The 21543-nt window shown below is 43.0% G+C and overlaps 1 protein-coding gene across 4 annotated transcripts in view; it reads left to right on the forward strand.

Moving 5' to 3' along the window:
* The window catches only part of LOC115208463 (spectrin beta chain, non-erythrocytic 1), a 97914-nt gene that overhangs the window by 19827 nt on the left and 56544 nt on the right, over positions 1-21543 (forward strand). For 3 of the 4 annotated variants that reach the window (XM_029776532.1, XM_029776533.1, XM_029776531.1), the window contains one exon: positions 2374-2582. In XM_029776532.1, the coding sequence (XP_029632392.1) occupies positions 2432-2582 (151 nt within the window). In that variant the 5' untranslated portion in view covers positions 2374-2431. Of the gene's footprint in view, positions 1-2373; positions 2583-13932; positions 14377-21543 lie in introns of those variants that run through there. The other variant, XM_029776534.1, reaches the window with a different exon arrangement.

The following is a 21543-nucleotide window of genomic DNA, read 5'->3' on the forward strand; positions in this document are numbered from 1 at the left end:
TTTGTGGGTAGTTGTTCTTTGTATAGACTAGTAGCCTTACAGGACTGTTTCATCGTTGTTTTTGTATACGTGTTTATTTTTGTTTTCCTTCTTCAATAAAAAAGAAGATGAGTATACATATTCCCGCTGCGTTTTGGTCCAATCCCTACGACACCCGTGACAGACACAATCTCAGGTTGCAGTTCAGATGTTAGCTCCATGAACGACTCTGTCTAGCCGTAGTGCTGACTTACACATTTTTTTGTTCATTAAAATATCATCAAATTGATCAGAAATACAGTGTAGACATTGTTAATGTTGTAAATGACTATTGTAGCTGGAAATGGCTCATTTTTTTATGGAATATCTACATAGGCGTACAGAGGCCCATTATCAGCAACCATCACTCCTGTGTTCCAATGGCATGTTGTGTTAGCTAATCCAAGTTTATCATTTTAAAAGACTAATTGATCATTAGAAAACCTTTTTGCAATTATGCTCAATTGTGCACTGGGGCCTCCCATTCCTCTTTCTATTCTGGTTAGAGCCAGTTTGCGCTGTTATGTGACTGGAGCAGTACACAGCGTTGTACGAGATCTTCAGTTTCTTGGCAATTTCTCACATAGAATAGCCTTCATTTTTCAGAACAAGAATAGACTGATGAGTTTCAGAAGAAAGTGCTTTGTTTCTGGCCATTTTGAGCCTGTAATCTAACCCAGATACTCCAGATACTCAACTAGTCTAAAGAAGGACAGTTTTGTTGCTTCTTTAATCAGAATAACAGTTTTCAGCTGTGCTAACATAACAGCAAAAGGGTTTTCTAATGATTAATTAGCCTTTTAAAATGATAAATTAGGATTAGCTAACACAGCGTGCCATTGGAACACAGGAGTGATGGTTGCTGATAATGGGCCTCTACGCCCATGTAGATATTCCATAAAAAAATCTGCCGTTTCCAGCTACAAAAGCCATTTACAACATTAACAATGTCTACACTGTATTTCTGATCAATTTGATATTATTTTAATGGACAAAAAATGTGCTTTTCTTTCAAAAACAAGGAAAATTCAAAGTGACCCCAAACATTTGAACGGTAGTGTACCAATAACTCGCATTGTCAAACAGCCGTTTTTCTTCTTATCACTATTAATGATGGCTAACATGATACCATCCGGTATCAATACATTTATTTCAAATAAAGCACTCTGGACTTTCAGATTAGCTATATTTAAAAATGGGAATATCATATTTTACATTTACGTCATTTAGCAGACGCTCTTATCCAGAGCGACTTACAGTAGTGAATGCATACATTTCATACATTTTTTCCCCCGTACTGGTCCCCCGTGGGAATCTAACCCACAACCCTGGCGTTGCAAACACCATGCTCTACCAGCTGAGCCACACGGGACTGTATGTCATGTCTGACTTTACAGTGTATAGCTAATTAGTATATAATCCATTGTTTTTAGGCATCCTATCGCTGTGTGTGAACCAGTACAATTACATTTTGAATCTAATGCTGCGATCAACTTTATATACGTCACAGAAGACTGAAATATAACAAAAAATATGAAAGATCATTCCACCCATGAGGTCAAAGAGGGTGCTTTTGGTCATTGACTGAAGGAAAGGGCTACCCTGAATGATTGTGGTATATTTGATAGAAAACAATCTGGTAGAAGTGAGTTTCGGGTTTTACCAGAAGATGGCACTGTGTGTCTTGATTAGTTTGTCCTTAGGCAGCAGCAAAACATTGTTGGCTAATTCACTTTGAGTGGGGAAACACTGTTGTCTCCATTTCCCTATAATGTAATTTCTTTGACAAAACGTCATTGTCATTCAGTTTCTCACTTTTCACAAATCTATAATTGGGTTTAAATCCTTGACATATTTGGAAAATGTGATTAAACCAAGAGATAGACATTGTGTACTATCGCTCTGTTTGTTTACCTATGAACCATATTTAGGCAGCCAACCGAGACTATAGCGTGATAAATCAGGCTGAAATCTTACTGAAAATATCCCCATAGTTCTGCCCTTATACAATGGTTGCATTCCAGGTCATCTTTTCTGCAGTCGTGCTGAACAGATGATCAGATCTCACAACCACATTAATATGATATAGCAATCTTCTGCGATGCACAGCATGACTACATAAAGACGACTTGGAACGCCATCTACAATATGTAATTCCACCTCTCGGTGAAGTTTACCCCAGGTACAGAACTAGAATCAGCTTTCCCTCCCCCAACCACAAACCATTATAAAGGGGAAAATGCTAAACTGACCCAAATCAGCATCTAGGGGCAACTTCACCCTACACCTAATACAGCCCTGCTGTCCTAACTGAATGTAGCATGTATGTGAACATGTCTCTCTCTGTGATTGCAGTGCTTCATCAGAAGCCCCTGATGAGGAAGTATAATCGGTGAAAAGGTGAAAGGTCAGGATGACGACAGTAGCTGCGGAATATGAGCACATGGAGATCACGCAGCAGTACAGCAGCAGCGACACGGTCAACAACCGCTGGGATGAGGAGTGGGACAACGAGAACAGCTCAGCTCGCCTGTTCGAGCGCTCGCGCATCAAGGCCCTGGCAGGTGAGTGAGGCAGAGAGGAGAGGAGTTAGTGCCAAGAAGGATAACCCCTGTTGTTGGCATTGCATTCACTTAATCTCATAGAATAGCAATGGTCGTATGATGATGTACACCTAGACTTCGGTTCAAATACTATTCAAAATAGTGTAGCTGTGCTTGCCTGATGCAATGAAATCAATAAAAATGATGGCAAAAGTGCAAACGCTCAAGGTAGATGTTGGCAGACAGATACAGGAAGATAGGGAAGAAACCTCTTTGAAACTGCCTGGCAACCACATCATTCATTTGTATATAGATCAATGTGTGTTGAGAAATTCAACTGAGAAAATAAGAAATGATAATTTGGTGCAATTATTGTTGGTGGATTGACATGACATTTGGTAATAGTAGAATGGTTGTGACTTTCTATCATTGAGTTGTTTTAAATGAGAGATTAGGTACAAAATCCCCATGGCAAGGTCATGTAGGCTTACTGGAACAGAGAGAGTTTCATTAGGTAAATGCCTGCGCAGAACCAGCAGCCAACCCTGCAATTGAGCAAAATGTTTTGACGAGAAAAAATTATCAAAAATAGAAATGAGAAAGTGTTCCTTGGTTTCTCTTCTTGCTGGCCGGAGACCGCAAGCTGTTTTGAGAACTCGAAAAAAAGCCCTTGGCATTCCGATGAGCATCCTGCTTCTCACATGACTGTGTTTTCCTGCATTCCTGCCCAGCGGAGCATACGCCTCTCCCCCACCTCCACTTGCTTCAGTCAAGAGTGTCTTCAATGGCTACATGAACACGTACCTACTAGAGGCCCTTCAAATCCAACCTAGTAACCAGGCGCCCTGGGTTGAATCAAAAACGGGTCATTCTGCTATTAAACTTTGTTCTGCAATAAAACTTTGTAAAATGAGAATGAAGTCAATGGCATATGAATTCAAGACATTTGACTGAAGAGGGCACGCTTGATGTTTACAGTAACGGTGTTGCATCTAAGAATCATCTCGCCCGTATGACTCAAACAGGAAGGGACATCATTACATTCCCAGTGGCTTGGTAACTCTGTAACCACCCCTGCCCACACACACACACGCCCACATGAGCAGCCAACATACTCTGTTAAAGTTGCAATATGCAGAAATCGCTCTGCCATTTCCTGGTTGCTAAAACTGTAATAGTTCGCCTGATTTCAGTTTATGTGACAAAATAAGCTAGTATAGTGTAGAGAATCATTGTAGCTTAGTTTTAAGGTAGCCTAGGCTTATGAAGCGCTGCCTGACTGGTAAAATATTATGAGGTCTAGTGAAAATTACATAAGTTTAAGCCTACCTTTGACTGAAAGATGTCAGGCAGCTTGTTGACCCTTTTATCTCCCGTTTATCTCCCATTTATCTCCCGTTTATCTCCCGTTGCACCTGCTATCGGGGGAATTTGAGAAGGTTGTGGCTGTTTATACTTCCTGATAGCCCACTTATTGTGGTGACTGTCACAGGCTAGCGGAGATTCAGCACAATGGATAGCGCAGTTGATCAATTGTCCGCGAATCTGACCAGTAGCCAATCGTACGCCCTCTTTTGTTAACGTAACATTGTGCATTTTTTTTTTGCAAATGTTTATTTCCTCGAGCGCTTTTGTGGTCACTGTGTGGTCACAGTGTATCAGCCGTTTTGTGATTAGCAACAGTTTATATTTGAGCCTCTGCCAGTGCCACACATTAGTGGAGATTTGAATGTGAGAGGGAGATTGAGATTGGACATTGTCTACCGTAACTACGTCGAGATGTTGTAGTAGGCAAATCAATGTACAGAAGCCATGCAAGTAGCCTAAGGAATGTTTTCTATTGGGGACTTGAGAAGGCATAAATATGTATTATAATTTAACAGTTTCTCAACGTTGTTTGTCACAGGAAACAAGAATGGGTTTGGGTGGGAAATCTCAGGAAATCTCACTAGCCCGGTTCCCTGCTATTAAACCCTAAGTAAGCCTTGGACAACTAAGCCTTGTCCGAGCCAAAAGAGTACATAGGGCAGGAGCCTATATCTCCTGGTCCAGTAGCGTGAGACAGCTTGATTTAAAAGTATACCCCCTGGACAGGACGCTAGTCTGTTGCAAGGCCTTACCCCCAATCCTTAAAGCTATAATGCTAAGTGCCAAGCAGAGAGGCATCATTATTTAAAAAAAATGTTAGTCTTTGGTATGACTCGATCTTCCTACCTTCCAATTTCAGGGCGTTCAACAGTAGTGGAAAAAGTACTAAATTCACCTTAATATAGAAAGTTACTCATGTAAAAGTGAAAGTCATCCAGTAAAATACTACTTGAGTAGTAAGTCTAAAATGATTTGGTTCTAAATATACTTAAGTATCAAAAGTAAATGTAATTGCTAAAATATTAAGTATCAAAAGTAAAAGTATATTTAATTTCAAATTCCTTATATTAAGCAAAGCAGATGGCAGCAGTTTCTTGTTTTTAAAATGTACGGATAGTCAGGGTTACATTCCAACACTCAAGACATCATTTACGAATGATGCATTTATATTTAGTGAGTCTAACATGACATAAGTAGTACGTTAAAGTATTTTTACTTAAGTTCTTTTGTTGGTAAGTTGGTAAGCTTTCAAACTCACCTCTTATGACCAATGTCCACAAGCAAGCATTGCTTCACCTAGTAACGCTAGCTTCTCCCAGAGTGGCTTACCATTTGGGTGCTAGCAAGCCGACAGCATGCTAGGTAGTGCTAGGTATCAACAGCCAATCCAGTAGGGGCTAGAAGCTATAGTGAGCTTCGATTGATCAACCACGCCACCACATGGCCGGACATTTGCATAAAATGTAGCTTTCCCCGACTTAAGTCCCACCCTTTTCACGCTCTGTTTGACAAGCTTTTCTCGTCTTACTAACTTCAGCGTGAGCCGCTTCTTTCCAAAAATGAATGGTCTCCGTCATTTTGTCAGAGGCCATCGCTGAAGGGGATATTGCCGGTTATACACGCTGCTTGCTGGGCAAGTTTTCCATCCTGTTTAATTAGTGGAGCCAGTAACACTTTACATTGAGTTGCTCTTATACTTGTGCAGTAACACTGTAATTACACCAATATCAACATTGGATTAACATGTTGTTACAATGGACTTCAATAATTGCATTTTAAATACATAGTAATGGAGTTTAGCTGTTTTTTTTTGTAATACTGCTCAACTTCATTTCTATGCAATTACTAAGGTATTAAAATATTACACAATTATTTTGTAACAACAATGTTGTGACTGTAGTAATTGCAGGGTTACTACACAGGTATAAGAGCAACTTAATGTAAAGTATTACTGTGAAGCCAGATTGGAATCTACACATCTTAAGTGAGGGTCTTTATTTTAATTATTGATTAGACACGTAGAATAACTGATGTGAACACATGGGGAAGTGTAAAGCAGTGGATTGTGGGTAAATTATTTGGTATTTGGCATTTTGTTAAGATTCCCATTAGCTGTTGCGAAAGCAGCAGCTACTCTTCACACACACACACGCTATCTTAATTTGACCCTGCTTCTCTGCGACAACAGAGTGATCAAATTAAGATAGGAGACCTGCATACAGATCTGCTATTTCAAGGTAAGTCAGCAAAGCAAGGTTTATTTTGGTGCATACATTTTCCACTCACTGCAAATCTGTGGGCTTGGCCATTCTCCATGAATTGTTCTGACCTCATTCTTTGTAGCATCATGTGAAACTTTTGAGAAGAGGCTACTTCATGAGCTCAGTGAACGCCCTATTGTTTCACATCCAACTAAAATAAAAGCATATCTACATTAACTTTGCCACAAGGAAAAGGAATGGATGACTGTCATTTTTATGAACAACTCAATTTGACATTTTAAAGAGATTTCACTCTCAAGTGTTTGGTATTTTCAATTTGTCTGATTATCACAGAGGTTGACCATCACACAAACCCACCCAGAAACCGACAACCCTATGTCACCACCCTATTTCCTTTCTCTGTTTCATAGACATTCCTATGAGGTGAGTCATGTGGAAGGACGTGTGTGTTTTTCTTGACTAAGAATCTGACTTAAAACCGTGCGTTACAAGTCTAGATGAAAAGGCGTGTATCAAGAGGTTATGGAAGAATAGGGAGGCTGTGGAAGAATAGCCCTTAGGCAGGCTATGGCCTTGTGGATACCTTGTGACCAAACCCAGGAAGTCTATATTGTCTCGTTTGTTCCATTTACAGTTCACACATTTTTGGGGGGCGCTGTACAACTAGGAATGCATATTCATCATGTGTTTTTACCCATTGTATATTTGTTCTAATATTTTTTTTTACCACTCCCTTATGCTTTATTGTGACACAACAAATGTTATATTATTTAACACATAATAATCTAATTTATATTATGGGAATTATAGTGTTCCTCAATAAAACTGCCCAAGCACATGAACTACTGGGATCTACATCTAAGGATCTACATCTAAGGTTGGGCAGACAGACAGACAGACAGACAGACAGACAGACAGACAGACAGACAGACAGACAGACAGACAGACAGACAGACAGACAGACAGACAGACAGACAGACAGACAGACAGACAGGCAGACAGCAGAAAGACAGACAGACAGCAGAAAGACAGACAGACGGTGTCCTTTCTGGTCTTTTCTCATTCCCTGTGTCCATTGTCGTAATGATTCGATTTGCAAGACTCGTGGTACTGAGATGAGCATGAATTCATAACATCATGAGGAGTAGGTATAAGGCAGCATATCTGTGGCCTCCTCCTTTGCCACAAGGCTTTCTCATGAACAGGAGGACAAATGGGATATTGTTGATGGTGCTGGTATGTAGCAAAAATACTCTGCGGCAGAGAACTCCTGAGACTGCTATGAATATAAGGCTACATGGTTGAGTCAGTGGCTAAATCCAAGGGGGAATCATTGTGGAAAACATTTTGTCAGAGCCTAGTCTTGTATGGTATGGATTTAATTTGGTTGTATTTACTAGGATTATCTGGACTTTACTAATGATTTTTTTTTGTGTGACTACCTTTTTTTATTTTATTTTTTATTATTGGGGGTGTGGGGTACAGGTACAACATAAGGTTTTATGTCATTTCGTATTCAGTTCACATCATAATAACCTGTGGGCTGCCACTCAAAAAAAAAACATTAAAAAATATACATAAATACTAAGTATTGATCATTATGATCATATTACAGAGTTAAAAGGTAATAACAAATGTTGTCTGTAAAGGAAAATAAACAAAAAGAAGTGAGCCTCCACCCCCAACCTCCCATCCCATCCCCCAACCCCACCAATCCAACATGTCTCCATCCAACGTAAAACATTTCCTTGGTGTTAAATACAGTCTGTGAACAAACTTAAATGTATAGTATAAATTGATGGTTCGGATCACGGGATGCCAAGTTCCATATTCTGTTTCAGTTAAAGGGTTGTACAGATTCACATATATCTGTGGACCACACTTTTTTAATGACTAGCTCAGAATATGAACTTTCCAAAAGTTGTTTATACACTGAGTATACTAAACATTAGGAACACCTTCCTAATATTGCGTTTCACCCTCCCCCTCTTTTGCCCTCGGAACAGCCTCAATTCGTCGGGGAATAGACACTACAAGGTGTCGAAAGCGTTCCACAGGGATGCTGGCCCATGTTGAGTCCAATGCTTCCCACAGTTGTGTCAAGTTGGCTATGATGTCCTTTGGGTGGTGAACCATTCTTGATACTCACGGGCAACAGTTGAGCGTGACAAACCCAGCAGCGTTGCAGTTCTTGACACAAACTGGTGTGCCTGTCTTGACCATTTACCCTCTGAATGGCACACATGCACAATCCATGTCTCAATTGTCTCAAGGCTTAAAAATCCTTCTTAAACCTGTCTCCTCCCCTTCATCTACAGTGATTTGAAGTGGATTTAACAAGTGACATCTATAAAGGACCATGGCTTTAACCTGGATTCACCTGGTCAGTCTAATGTCGTTGAAAGAGCAGGTGTTCCTAATGTTTTGTATACTCAGTGTCACAGCGACTCTAACATGCAGGAGGGGTGAAGTCAGGCGCAGGAGACTAAGGTATGTGAAAAACACATTTAATGAACAAAGTCCAAAAGTGCCGTAAAACAAGGCAGGGTACAAAACTCAAGCGAGAGGTAAGAACCCTAAATGAGTCGGGACGCAGCCCAGCAAACCCTAAAACCTAAACACAGAACGGCAGAGGAAAATCAAATCCCCAACCGACAATAAAATGACACAAAATAATCCCGCACAAACCCAAACCAAAAACAGACAGACTAAATACCCCCACTAATGAACTAACACAAAACAGGTGCTAACATAAAACAGACATCACCAAATGATAAAGAAAAGGAGATTGGTGGCAGCTAGTAGGCGGCGACGACGACCGCCGAGCGTCGCCCGAACGGGGAGAGGCGCCACCTTCTGTAGACGTTGTGACAGTACCCCCCCCCCCCCCGACGCACGGCTCCCGCAGCGCGCCGACGCTGGCCTCGAGGACAACCCGGAGGGCGAGGCGCAGGGCGATCCGGATGGAGGCTGTGGAATTCCCGCAGCAGTGATGGATCCAAGATGTCCTCCACCGGTACCCAGCACCTCTCCTCCGGACCGTACCCCTCCCAGTCCACGAGGTACTGCAGGCCCCCTACCCGACGCCTGGAGTCCAAGATGGACAGGACTGTGTACGCCAGGGCCCCCCCCCCCCGATGTCCAGGGGGGTCGTTGAACCGCTCCTCGGAGTCGTGGAGACGAGACAGTGCGTCGGCCTTGGTGTTCCGGGAACCTGGTATGTACGAAATAGTGAACTGGAATCTCGTGAAAAACATAGCCCACCTGGTCTCCTGGTCTCCTCGCCGCCCGGATGTACTCCAGATTACGGTGATCAGTCCAGATGAGAAAGGGGTGTTGCGCCCCCTCAAGCCAATGTCTCCACACCTTCAGGGCCCTGACCACGGCTAGCAACTCCCTGTCCCCCACATCATAGTTACGCTCCGCCGGACTCAGCTTCTTAGAAAAGAAAGCACAGGGGCGAAGCTTCGGGGGCGCGCCCGAACGCTGTGACAGCACAGCTCCAACCCCAGCATCGGACGCGTCCACCTCCACTATGAATGGCAAAGAGGGGTCCGGATGCGCCAGCACTGGGGCTTCGGTAAACAGGGTTTTCAGCCGACAAAAGGCTCTGTCCGCCTCCGCTGACCACAGCAGCCGCACCGGGCCCCCCTTCATCAGTGAGGTAATGGGAGCCGCCACCTGCCCAAAGCCCCAGATAAACCTCCAGTAGTAATTGGCAAACCCTAAGAACCGCTGCACCTCCTTAACCGTTGTCGGAGTCGGCCAATTATGCACGGCTGCAATGCGGTCACATTCCATCACCACCCCGGATGTGGAAATGCGATACCCCAGAAAAGAGACGGCTTGTTTGGAGAACTCACATTTCTCGGCCTTGACGTACAGGTCATGCTCCACCAGTCACCCAAGCACTTTACGCACTAGAGACACATGTGCGGCGTGTGTGGCGGAGTAGATCAGAATGTCATCGATGTACACCACCACACCCTGACCGAGCAGGTCCCGGAGAATCTCGTCCACAAAGGATTGGAAGATGGCTGGAGCATTCTTCAACCCATACGGCATGACGAGATACTCATAATGGCCAGATGTGGTACTAAATGTGGTTTTCCACTCGTCCCCATCTCGGATACGCACCAAATTGTACGCGCTCCTGAGATCCAGTTTCGTGAAGAAGCGCGCCCCGTGAAATGACTCCACCGCCGTAGCGATGAGAGGTAGCGGGTAACTGAAACCCACCGTGATGGAATTTAGACCTCGATAGTCAATGCACGGACGCAAACCTCCCTCCTTCTTCTTCACAAAAAATACGTTTGAGGAGACAGGTGATTTGGATGGCTGAATGTATCCCTGCCTCAGGGACTCAGTGACGTATGTCTCCATAGCCACTGTCTCCTCCTGAGACAGAGGATACACGTGACTCCTGGGAAGTGCAGCGTTAGCCTGGAGGTTTATCGCACAATCTCCTCGTTGATGAGGTGGTAATTGAGTCGCATTCACTGAAGGTGATAGCCAAACTGGCATATTCTGAGGGAATGTGCATGGTAGAGACTTGGTCTGGACTCTCCGCCGTAGTCGCACCGATGGAAACCCCTATACACCTGCCCGAGCACTCCATCGACCACCCCTTAAGAGCCCTCTGTCTCCACGAAATGTTAGGATTGTGAGTGGCCAGCCAGGGAATTCCCAGTACCACTGGAAACGCCGGGGAATCAATGAGGAAGAGGCCGATACGCTCCTCATGACCCCCCAGCATCACCATAACCAGTGGCACAATGACTTCCCTAACCAGGCCTGACCCAAGTGGTCGACTGTCTAGGGTGTGCACGGGGAAGGGTTGGTCCAACTGAACCAGGGGAATCCCTAACTTATTGGCGACCCCACGGTCCATAAAACTCCCAGCCGCGCTTGAATCGACTAGCGCCTTATGCTGGGAGCGAGGGGAAAACTCAGGAAAAGAAAATAAGGCATGCATGTGGCCGACAGGGGGCTCTGGGTGAGGCTGGTGCTGACTCACCTAAGGTGTCGAAGTGGTGCTCTGCCTGCCCTCTGAACTCCCGGGCGAGCCTCTCCAGCACCGGTCGGCAGTGTGCCCTCTGCAACCACAGTGGGCGCAGGAGAAGACTCCCCCTCCGGTCTTCCTAGCTGCAGCCTCCCCGATCTCCAAGGGTGTTGGAGCAGGACGACTGGGAGGTGGAATGAAAAGGGCCCGATTGGAACGCCCGCGGGCAGCCATCAGGTTGTCCAGTCTGATGGACAGATCGATGAGCTGGTCCAGGGTGATGGTGGTGTCCCGACATGCCAGCTCCCGGCGGACGTCCTCTCTCAGGCTACAGCGGTAGTGATCAATCAAGGCCCTTTCATTCCACCCCGCTCCAGCGGCTAGGGTCCGGAACTCCAGCGCGAAGTCCTGGGCACTCCTCTTCTCCTGTCTCAGTTGGAACTGTCGCTCACCCGCCGCCTTGCCCTCCGGTGGATGATCGAATACAGCCCGGAAGCGGCAGGTGAACTCCGGATAATTGTCCCTAGCCGAGTCCGGACCCTCCCAGACGGCGTTGGCCCATTCTAGGGCTCTACCCGTGAGACAAGAGATGAGGACACTCTCCTCTCCCGAGGGAGTGGGGCGAACAGTCGCTAGGTACAGCTCCAGCTGGAGTAGTAACCCCTTACACCCAGCGGCCGTCCCATCGAACTCCCTCGGGAGTGCGAGCTTAATCCCACTGTGGCTGGATTCTGTCGGCGCTGGTAGGGGCGCAGGGTGTCGAACAGCTGCTGGCGTGAGTGGGGGAGCGCTTCTCTCCCAGCTCTCTAGACGCGCCAACTCCTGGTCCATAGCCGTACCCAGGCGATGGAGGATGTTGGCGTGCTGGGTAACCCGTTCCTCCATGGACGGGGTTGGCGCTTCTGCTCCTGCTGACTCCATGATTCTGGTGCGGGATTCTGTCACAGCGACTCTAACATGCAGGAGGGGTGAAGTCAGGTGCAGGAGACTAAGGTACGTGAAAAACATGTTTAATGAACAAAGTCCAAAAGTGCCGTAAAACAAGGCAGGGTACAAAACTCAAGCGAAAGGTAAGAACCCTAAATGAGTCGGGACGCAGCCCAGCAAACCCTAATGCCTAAACACAGAACGGCAGAGGAAAATCAAATCCCCAACCTACAATAAGATGACACAAAATAATCCTGCACAAACCCAAACCAAAAACAGACAGACTAAATACCCCCACTAATGAACTAACACAAAACAGGTGCTAACATAAAACAGACATCACCAAATGAAAAAGAAAAGGAGATCGGTGGCAGCTAGTAGGCCGGCGACGACGACCGCCGAGCGCCACCCGAACGGGGAGAGGCGCCACCTTCTATAGACGTTGTGACACTCAGTGTATATTATAGAGATCAGTTATTTTGGGAGCCCAGATAATTTCTTTATAAATCCCAACATTGGATGGTTCGGTAGTTGGGTTTCCCGAGGGATACCATAGGCCAGCATAGGTGACTTAAGTTGTAAATAGACCTATAGAAAAAAGGAGTTGCCTGGTAATGTGTATATGTCTTTCAAATCTTGGAATGTTCAAAAACCATTACTGTCCATAATATCAGAAAGGGTACGGATTCCACATTTTGACCATTGGGGAGATGCAAAAGGCCTCCCTTATTGTGATTTATTTTTTTGTATGGGCATGCCATTTTGATTCCCAGTTACGTTGTTTATCAGTTTTGTGGCAAATAGAAATTGTTTGAGCAATAATAGGACCCAAGCATAGTTTACATTGTTTAAGGGATCTATCTGTGAAGACCACCTCTTCTGGACTTTATGATTTATGAGTAATTGTATTATTTGATAGACAAATAGATTAATCTTCAAATGATACAGTACCATCTTTAGTCCTAACCCAACTCTTATCTGTAGCTATCCTAAGCTCCTACTTTCATAGCCTCAAAGAATCAAACACTAACTGTTATAGAAGGTGTCTCTGCTTAGAGAGAAATATGTCTGTCCTTGCCCTGGCAATGTTCGCAGAGGTACCTTGACCATTTATGTTTGATTTGTAATCAGAATCATTTTTGCTTTGTGATGTTCTGCATAGTGGAAACTGGTTGAGTGTGCTCCTCCTTTGTTTGGGAAGCAACCATTCACGAGCCAATATGTGGACTATTCATCCATTAGGAAGAAAGAGGGGGAGGCTTTCAATTCACCTCTGAAACAGGAAGTTTGTTGGGTCACTTTTTTGACAGGACGTTGGTCGCTCACATAATTTAAAACCAGCATTTATACATTTCTGGAATGGCCAGATTTTTCCTCTGTCTCTAACTGAACAACAATGCTGGGAAATGGGGGGGTTGTATCCCGGCTAGCTTCTCTCTAGCCCCTCCTCTCTTCAGGCTTGGTACAGCCCAACCTCCTTCCTTTTTCTCCCCACTGCTGGGGCCATCATGGAAATGAGGTGGTGACATCATCACTGAGCTCTCAGGCAGTGGCTAGCCACTGACGAAATTACAAACTCCTGTTCCCCTCCCCTCTTTAAACCCGTCCCTTCCTCCTCCCAGACTTAGGAAAGGTGTGCTGAATTTAAGAAAAACCCTTTCATTCTCTTTTTTTTATTGGACACCTATTCCTTCTCCTTCCTTAACTGTCTGCCAGTTGAGGATGAGGTGCAGTGATTTTTGGGGGGGGCAATACCACTCTTTAAAAAGTCTGTACTCCTGAATGGGTGAGCAGCTCACAACCAGAGGGAGGGGGGCGTGAGAGGGGGTGGGGTGGAGGCTGCTTTTGAATGGGTTGAGAGGGAAGACAGAACAATCAAGAGAGAAGAAGAAGCATGTTGTGCCCCATATCTGACACAGATCCTGCTTCTCCACGCCTGTTCCTTCAGTGGCTGCTCTGGGAAGAGTCTCGTCCTTGAGAATACTCCCTCCTTTCCTTACCTTACCTTTCCTGGATTCTTTTTTGGAGCTTTTGGTGTAGCAAGGTTGGCGGTAGGAGGCTAAAAGAGCCCATTGGATCCCTTCTCAACTTCCCTCCGTTTTTCGCCTTGCTGTGCTTGTGTTTTTTTCTGAGGGGGTATTTTCTTTCAGCGGGTCCCAGTTTTAGTTTGGAACTATGGAAGTGGACTGGGAGTTGGGTGGGCAAGATGTACAATACACCGACCCGGACTCTGGTTACCCTGCTCAGGTGGCTTTCAACTACAACATGTTAGAAGGGCGCTTTAAACAGCTTCAAGGTAAGTGAATGATGGAGACTGTGGGCTCCTTTTGTTTATAGGTGTTGCTACGCTATATGCTCTGTCAGCAGATAGACGGCGAGGTCTAGAAAGAGAATTCTGGATCCTCTGTGTTGAATTTGGCAGTTCTTTATCAGGGTAATGTTAGTTGGATGAAGAGCATTATATTTCGTTGTTGTTCTTTTACTTCTTAGAAAATAAAACAAATTGGGTGTCTTAATCGTAGAAGACTGTTAGTGGTGGATAGGACACGTTTAGTATGGCAGCACTATGATCTGGCATAAGGATGACTTTCAGACTGGATTATAAGGCTGTGTCTTTTTTGGAGGATAGGAATTTAGTGTTGATAATAAAATACAAAATAGCTAGTTTTCGAAGGAGGCCCTCTGTCTACAAACACACAATCCACGATGCTATCTAAATGGCATGCGTGCTAGTTCTTAGTGGGTAGTCAGGACAACAATAGCATGAGAGGGGACAGGGAAGGTGGATGTGGTTGTTTTGTCGAGCCATCCCATGCAAATACACTTTCAAGGAGTCAAATTCTAGGAAATTATAGCGCTTAACAATATGTTTTTACAGAGTTAGTATAGGAGCCTTGTGTGTGTTTTTTTAAATGTATTTTTAATTTTTACTAAACAGGGATATAGGCTTACTATATGTTATATAGCATCACTATTAGTTGTACAGTATGTCATTGTGTTATATTGTGTGATATTGTTTAGTACATTTACTACAAAATTACTTATTTTCTAAATACATTTTTGACATTCATTTTCATATTTTCATTATGATGAACCCCAGGCTAGACTGCAATAGAAAAAAAGGAGAAATGAACATGGTAATGTAACCATTATCATAGTAACATTGTTTTATAGTCCTGCTGTCCTTGTTGACATGTAGATTACTTTTGTTGACATCTTTGTTGGGGTTTCTCTCATCCCAAAGAGAATGTGGTCTTTGCCACATGATAATATCAGTCATTAACTCAGTCTCTCTATGAGTAATTGTGTCTGAATGCACTATTGTGTTGTTGAATGTGTCTCTTCTATATATTTTATATGTAAGTCCCCTTTTCATTAATAGATCTTTACTTTTACAGCAATGGTCAGAATTTGTCCAGTTTTTCTCATTTGAATGGTATAAACTGGCCACAACAACTATGTGGATACGACTGGATGAATATGTACCGTTTGTTAATATGTAGCTTTGTGTAGAGTTTACTAACTGCCGAAACCTTGTCCAATGTTGTAAAGCAGATGGAATGAAAAGGAAGACAGAGAGATAGAGTTGAACTTTCACCCTCTGGTCTATTGGCTTTACTCAATTATAGATGACTGAATTGATAAAACATCACAGAGTCAAATTTATTGATTACTATTCTTTTGTCATGTAGTGCCAGCATGCTTCATAATATATATATATTTAAATTGAGTGAAGATATTACAGAATTTATGGATTGACCTGGTGTGCTGATAATGCTAATTTTAGTGCAACACTTCTACTGTAACAAATGTTGATAGGGTCTCAAAGTGTAGTCTACAGGATCTAGGAACAGTAACGTTCAACTGAAAATGTCAGACTTACTGTAAGGGGGAGTAGGATTACCATTGGTTGTATCACTATGACCCTTGATTTTAGCAAGAGTAAGTAGTAACCTTGTTCGAGCCAGAACTGCTCATAGGACAGGAGCCTATCTCCTGTTTCTGTAGCGTGAGACAGCTTGATGAACAAGTACACCCCCTGGACAGGACGCTAGTCTATCGCATGACCTGATTTTAGGCAGAGCTCTTTGGTTCATAGTTCGTAAATGTGTTATATTTTCAGCATAACCGCGTGGTGTCATTGTGCCAGTGACTTTTAATAAACAGACATGAACTGTGAAAACATTGAGCAAATAATTTTGTACAGCTGTCCTGTGGCTGTATCAACCAAAAGGAAATTGAAAGTGCATTGTCAGGTCTCATGTATTTTTCTGTTTTATCTAATACGTTTTAAGACTGGTTTCTCTCAGCCAGATGAAGCTTATTTCTGTACTTAAAAGCACTTTTATAATGGAGATTTTCCATTGATCCTTTTCATCCAGGAGTAGGCTTAATCTGGGTCCTTGAAGTGGGGTTTTTAGGTCAATCATTTGCTTTGACAAGCTTGAGCTGGCTTGGTTACACATCCACCATAGTTGCTAAAGCCGTGCTGGAAAGGACAGTGTGAAAAGACAATATTCGATCTAACATTGTATTGATTGGGTCGGCATGATAGTGTAAAAAAGTTATTAGATGCATTCCAGTCGCTTCTGTACAAGACTGTAGCTACTTCTCCACACCAATGAGCTGGACTACCACCACACAGACTTAAGTGCTGAAGTACTACTTTTGTCTGCAAACAGGGCCCTGCCAACCCGGCTTCCACCACAGTCGGCCTCTAAATTGACCGTCTGTTCTACTGCTGGCAAGAAAATATTTTATGGAGAGACAAAAAAAGAAGGCAACAGAAAGCCATGGAACTGAAGAAGTCTTTGAATGGGCTGGGGTGGGGAAGGGGGCAAACTTGAGTGTTAAAAAGAGTGTAGTTCTGGCCTTTACAAGTTTGATTTACTCTATTAAGCTACACTGACTGACTATTTGAACTTGACACCCCATTTGCCCGATACCCTGAAATATAGCATTCAAGGTTAGCTTTTGTTATGCCCTCAGTTGTTGATAAGTAAGCCAGAGAATACCAGAGAATACCATTTACCTAGGCTGGGATTAAATCCAATCGTGCTTGGTCAGTAATGCAGCTTTTAAAGGCAATGTTCCCGCTTTCGCGACGCATTCACAGTAAACGCTGCATATGTCGGCTAAATCGGAAATGACCTTTCAAGATGCATTGTCGACAAAGCGTGATCGGATTGAATTCTGGCCTTCATCCTAGTTAATAGCAGGTAAATATTAGTGGAAACTAGTGTAAAATATAGTGCTATCGTGACATTTGAGAATAGTAAGTATGATCTTGAGGTTTTCAACCACGTCTTTACTATAAAGTATAAAGTAAGCCCTGATAAAACATGTCAGAGAATTCAAAGACCTACAAGAGTGGGAGATATCAAAATGGAGTGAATGTTTTTACTGGGTGTAAATGGACACAAAGCCACGTCCTGTTTAGTGCTTTGTTTTCCCTTTTGCCAGGCATTGACTGCCAGCGAAATGTTGATGTTGAGTCATTGATTTGAAACATATAGCTGTTGGTAGTTGCCTGTGTGATAACCTGAGGCCTTGTTAAAGAACAAACAGGCCATCTGCCATAATACCCTGACTTATCAGACTGGTGATCTGTTTTTACCCTTCTATCAATAGAGGGACTGTATCCACTTTATGACATGGAGACATCTTGTCAAGTACGCTACCTGGTATTTATGTTTTCCCAGTGTTCCCATGTGTTTTGTTGGCATAAGGTTTTTAGATCGACATTGCTGGTTAGTTGGCAAAACATCATTAACGCGCACAGTTTTTGTTTAATTTCGATCTAGTTTTCAAACAACAATCAGCAATAGCATTTCAGGTTTTACATGAAGTTGACTTCATGTCTGACAACTCAATCAAATGTTGAATGTTGATCTGACAACGCCTTTGTCCAGTGGTTAGTCACTCCTAAACATGGCAGTGTGACATCATCCACTAATCCAGCCCTAACACACAGGAAGTCAGAAGAATTTCAATCTTCTGACCCGCCACAGGCCACAGGATGTTGATTCAACAGTGAGGGAAGAAGGAAGCAACCTTTGTACTGCTTCGCTATGTCCAGTCTTCCACCTTCGTTTTCTGTTTTTCGTCCTTGGATGCTGATTTCTAGTCTGTTCATTTGTTAGTTTGCCAATATATGAATGCTATATCATATAATATGTATATCTAAGCCTAAACAAAATGGCTGTTGTTATTGTTGTCCCTCTGAATGATTGTTTTCAGTCTCTGCCAATCATTAGACTGCCCTCACAAGAGTGGTTGAAATACAGACTGCAGAATATGAGAGGAGTCAATCTTGTCAATAGGTAACTAGCGCTGAACATGAACCGTGCTTTAGAGGTGCAGTTACAAAATATAATCTTTCACCACGTTCAGTATTTCCTGCCAGCTAAGGGTGGGGTAGTAATCCAAATTGCCTTGAACTCTGCAATTCCCGAGTAGTGCCCTAATCAAGATCTCCCTTTCCTGCCGAAACCTAGAGAGAGGGAAAAAGAGAGAGAAAAGAAACCAAACTGGAATTTGAATGAATGTGTATCTCTGTTGAGATAAGGTGAGAGATTTGCTTTTGGGAACCGGAGTTAGCCCCCAGGATAGAGATACTAGATGCATCAATAAATCAATAGTTTCTATTTTGTGTCAGTCGTGATGACCAGACTGCTCATATCCCAGAAGGTTGGATTTACTTCTTTGTTCCTGAACTCCAAAAACAATAGAGCTGTGGGTCAAGGTCACAAAGCAATGCTACGACTTGGAATGATTTTCTCTGGAAGAGAGTGATAGCCAACACAATTATGACTAAAGGACACTATTAATCAGTGCAAGAGTAAGAAATGAATTAATATACAGTGGGGCAAAAAAGTATTTAGTCAGCCACCAATTGTGCAAGTTCTCCCAGTTAAAAAGATGAGAGAGGCCTGTAATTTTCATCATAGGTACACGTCAACTATGACAGGCAAAATGAGAAAAAAAATCCAGAAAATCACATTGTAGGATTTTTTATGAATTTATTTGCAAATTATTAGAACCATTTCCCTCAGTTGACCTTAAAAAGAGGGACAGGTTTTTTTGTGTATATAATGAATTACTAACAGCAAGTCTTAATTCATATAAAAAAATCAGATGTATTGAATTTTCCATGTGGTCCATTTTAAAGGGAACTTCAATTAATATAACAGACTTTTACAATTCAATATTTGTGCACAACTTCTACTTAAAATATCAAAAGGATGCAAAAGGCACTCATTTTGTGGAATGACCCATATAATATCTATACTTTAATAAAGGAGTGAATTAGCAGTCACAGAAAGACACAGGAACTGTTACAGGACCGATGCATTTCGAAACCAGGTGTATTCCATGAGCTCATACAGATGAAATTTGGATTAGAACAGGGTCAAATAGGGGTAGTACTACTGTATGTAACGAAGTGCAATGAATGTACCTTCCAATGCAATCCTTTTGCATGATTTTTTTGTGATGTGATGGAATCACATTGAGCTTTAGATCAGCACGCACTGATTTTTATCAAACTGGGGTGCGCATACCCCCAGGGATACGAGCAATGCCGTCGGGGGTACGCCAAATAATAATGTGATTCACAGTCCATTTAGATTTTCCAACGTGGCTATACATTTGGGTGATGTTTTTTACTCGCCTGAGTAGCCTCGTTTCACTGCCAAAAATAAAATTAAACCATCTAGTGTTTAGTGAAATAACAACACAATGTCAAATACAGGTAGCCTAGTCAAATAATTAACATCCAATCACATTAACCGCTACTCTCTCGCGGGAAACCTTCACTCTTGCGCAGACATTTAGAAATGAAACATGCCAATTTGAAAAATAAGCCATGGGAGTTTGAGCGAGAATTAAGACGACTTTCGAGTAGTAAGACGTGTATAAAAGCAACAGATACCATTAATAAGAAGGGGCTAGAAGCGTCTTATATGGTGAGCTACCGAGTGGCTAGGACAGGCAAGCTCCATACTATTGTTGAGGACTTAATTTTTCCTGCTGCCGCGGATATGGCTGGGACAATGCTGGGGGAAAAGGACAAAAAAACTATACAGACAAATGCTTCATCAAACAACACTGTTTCACAACGCATCAGTGACATGGCAGGAGATGTTTTGAAACAATGACTACAAGTCAGTAGATTCTATGCGTTACAGCTAGATGAGTCAACAGGCGTGGCAGGCCTGGCACAGCTCCTGGTATATATCCGTTACGTTTATGGGAGGGTCAATTAAGGATGACAGGGAGACATAGTGGAGTGGTAACACGTGACGCCACTTTGGTACACTGCAGCATCCACCGAGAGGCTCTTGCAGCCAAGGGAATGTCTGACAGCTTGAAAGACGTTTTGGACACTACAGTGAAAATGATTAACTTTGTTAAAGCAAGGCCCCTGAAATTTCTTGTATTTTCTGCATTATGCAATGATATGGGCAGCGACCATGTAACGCTTTTACAACATACAGAAGTGCGCTGGTTATCGAGGGGCAAAGTATTGACAATTTTTTTTAAATTGAGAGACGGGCTTAAAGTTTTCTTTTCTGACCATAATTTTCACTTGTCTGACCGCTTGCATGATGATGAGTTTCTCACACGACTGGCCTATCTGGGTGATGTTTTTTCTCTCCTGAATGATCTGAATCTAGGATTACAGGGACTCTCCGCAACAAAATTCAGTGTGCGGGACAAAATTGAAGCTATGATTAAGAAGTTGGAGCTTTTCTCTGTCTGCATTAACAAGGACAACACACAGGTCTTTCCATCATTGTATGATTTTTGTGTGCGCAAATGAACTCAAGCTTACGGACACTCATGTGCTCAATTACTCAGGTGCTCAATTACGCAGGTACTTTCCTGAAACGGACAACACAAACAACTGGATTCGTTATCCCTTTCATGCCCTGCCTCCAGTCCACTTACTGACATCTGAACAAGAGAGCCTCATCGAAATTGCAACAAGCGGTTCTGTGAACAGATTTCTGGATAGGGCTGTGCTCAGAGTATACAATACAACCCAACATTGCAGTTATGTGCATCCTTTCAAGCACACCATTCTCATTAACCTGTGGTGAGTTATTCACCAATTTTGATGAACAAATAAGGTTTTATATGTAAGATGGCTAAATAAAGAGCAAAATTATTGATTATTATTATATTATTATTTGTTCCCTGGTCCTAGAAGAGCTCTTTGTCACTTCCCATGAGCCGGGTTGTGACAAAAACAAACACTCATTCTAATGTTTTATACATGTATCGTATAGTGTGTGCGGCAAGCTTACAATGATTTCAAAAAATAACATTTGAGAGTGCGCTGACCCTGGTGCTAGAGGGGGTACGCAGCTGGAGGTTGAATGTTTGAAGGGGTACAGGACTATAAAACGTTTGGGAACAACTGCTCTATTGCATGAAGGTCCTAAAGCGATCATCTACT

The sequence above is a fragment of the Salmo trutta genome, chromosome 14, assembly GCF_901001165.1.
Source record: "Salmo trutta chromosome 14, fSalTru1.1, whole genome shotgun sequence".
In the NCBI taxonomy this organism is placed as follows: domain Eukaryota; kingdom Metazoa; phylum Chordata; class Actinopteri; order Salmoniformes; family Salmonidae; genus Salmo; species Salmo trutta.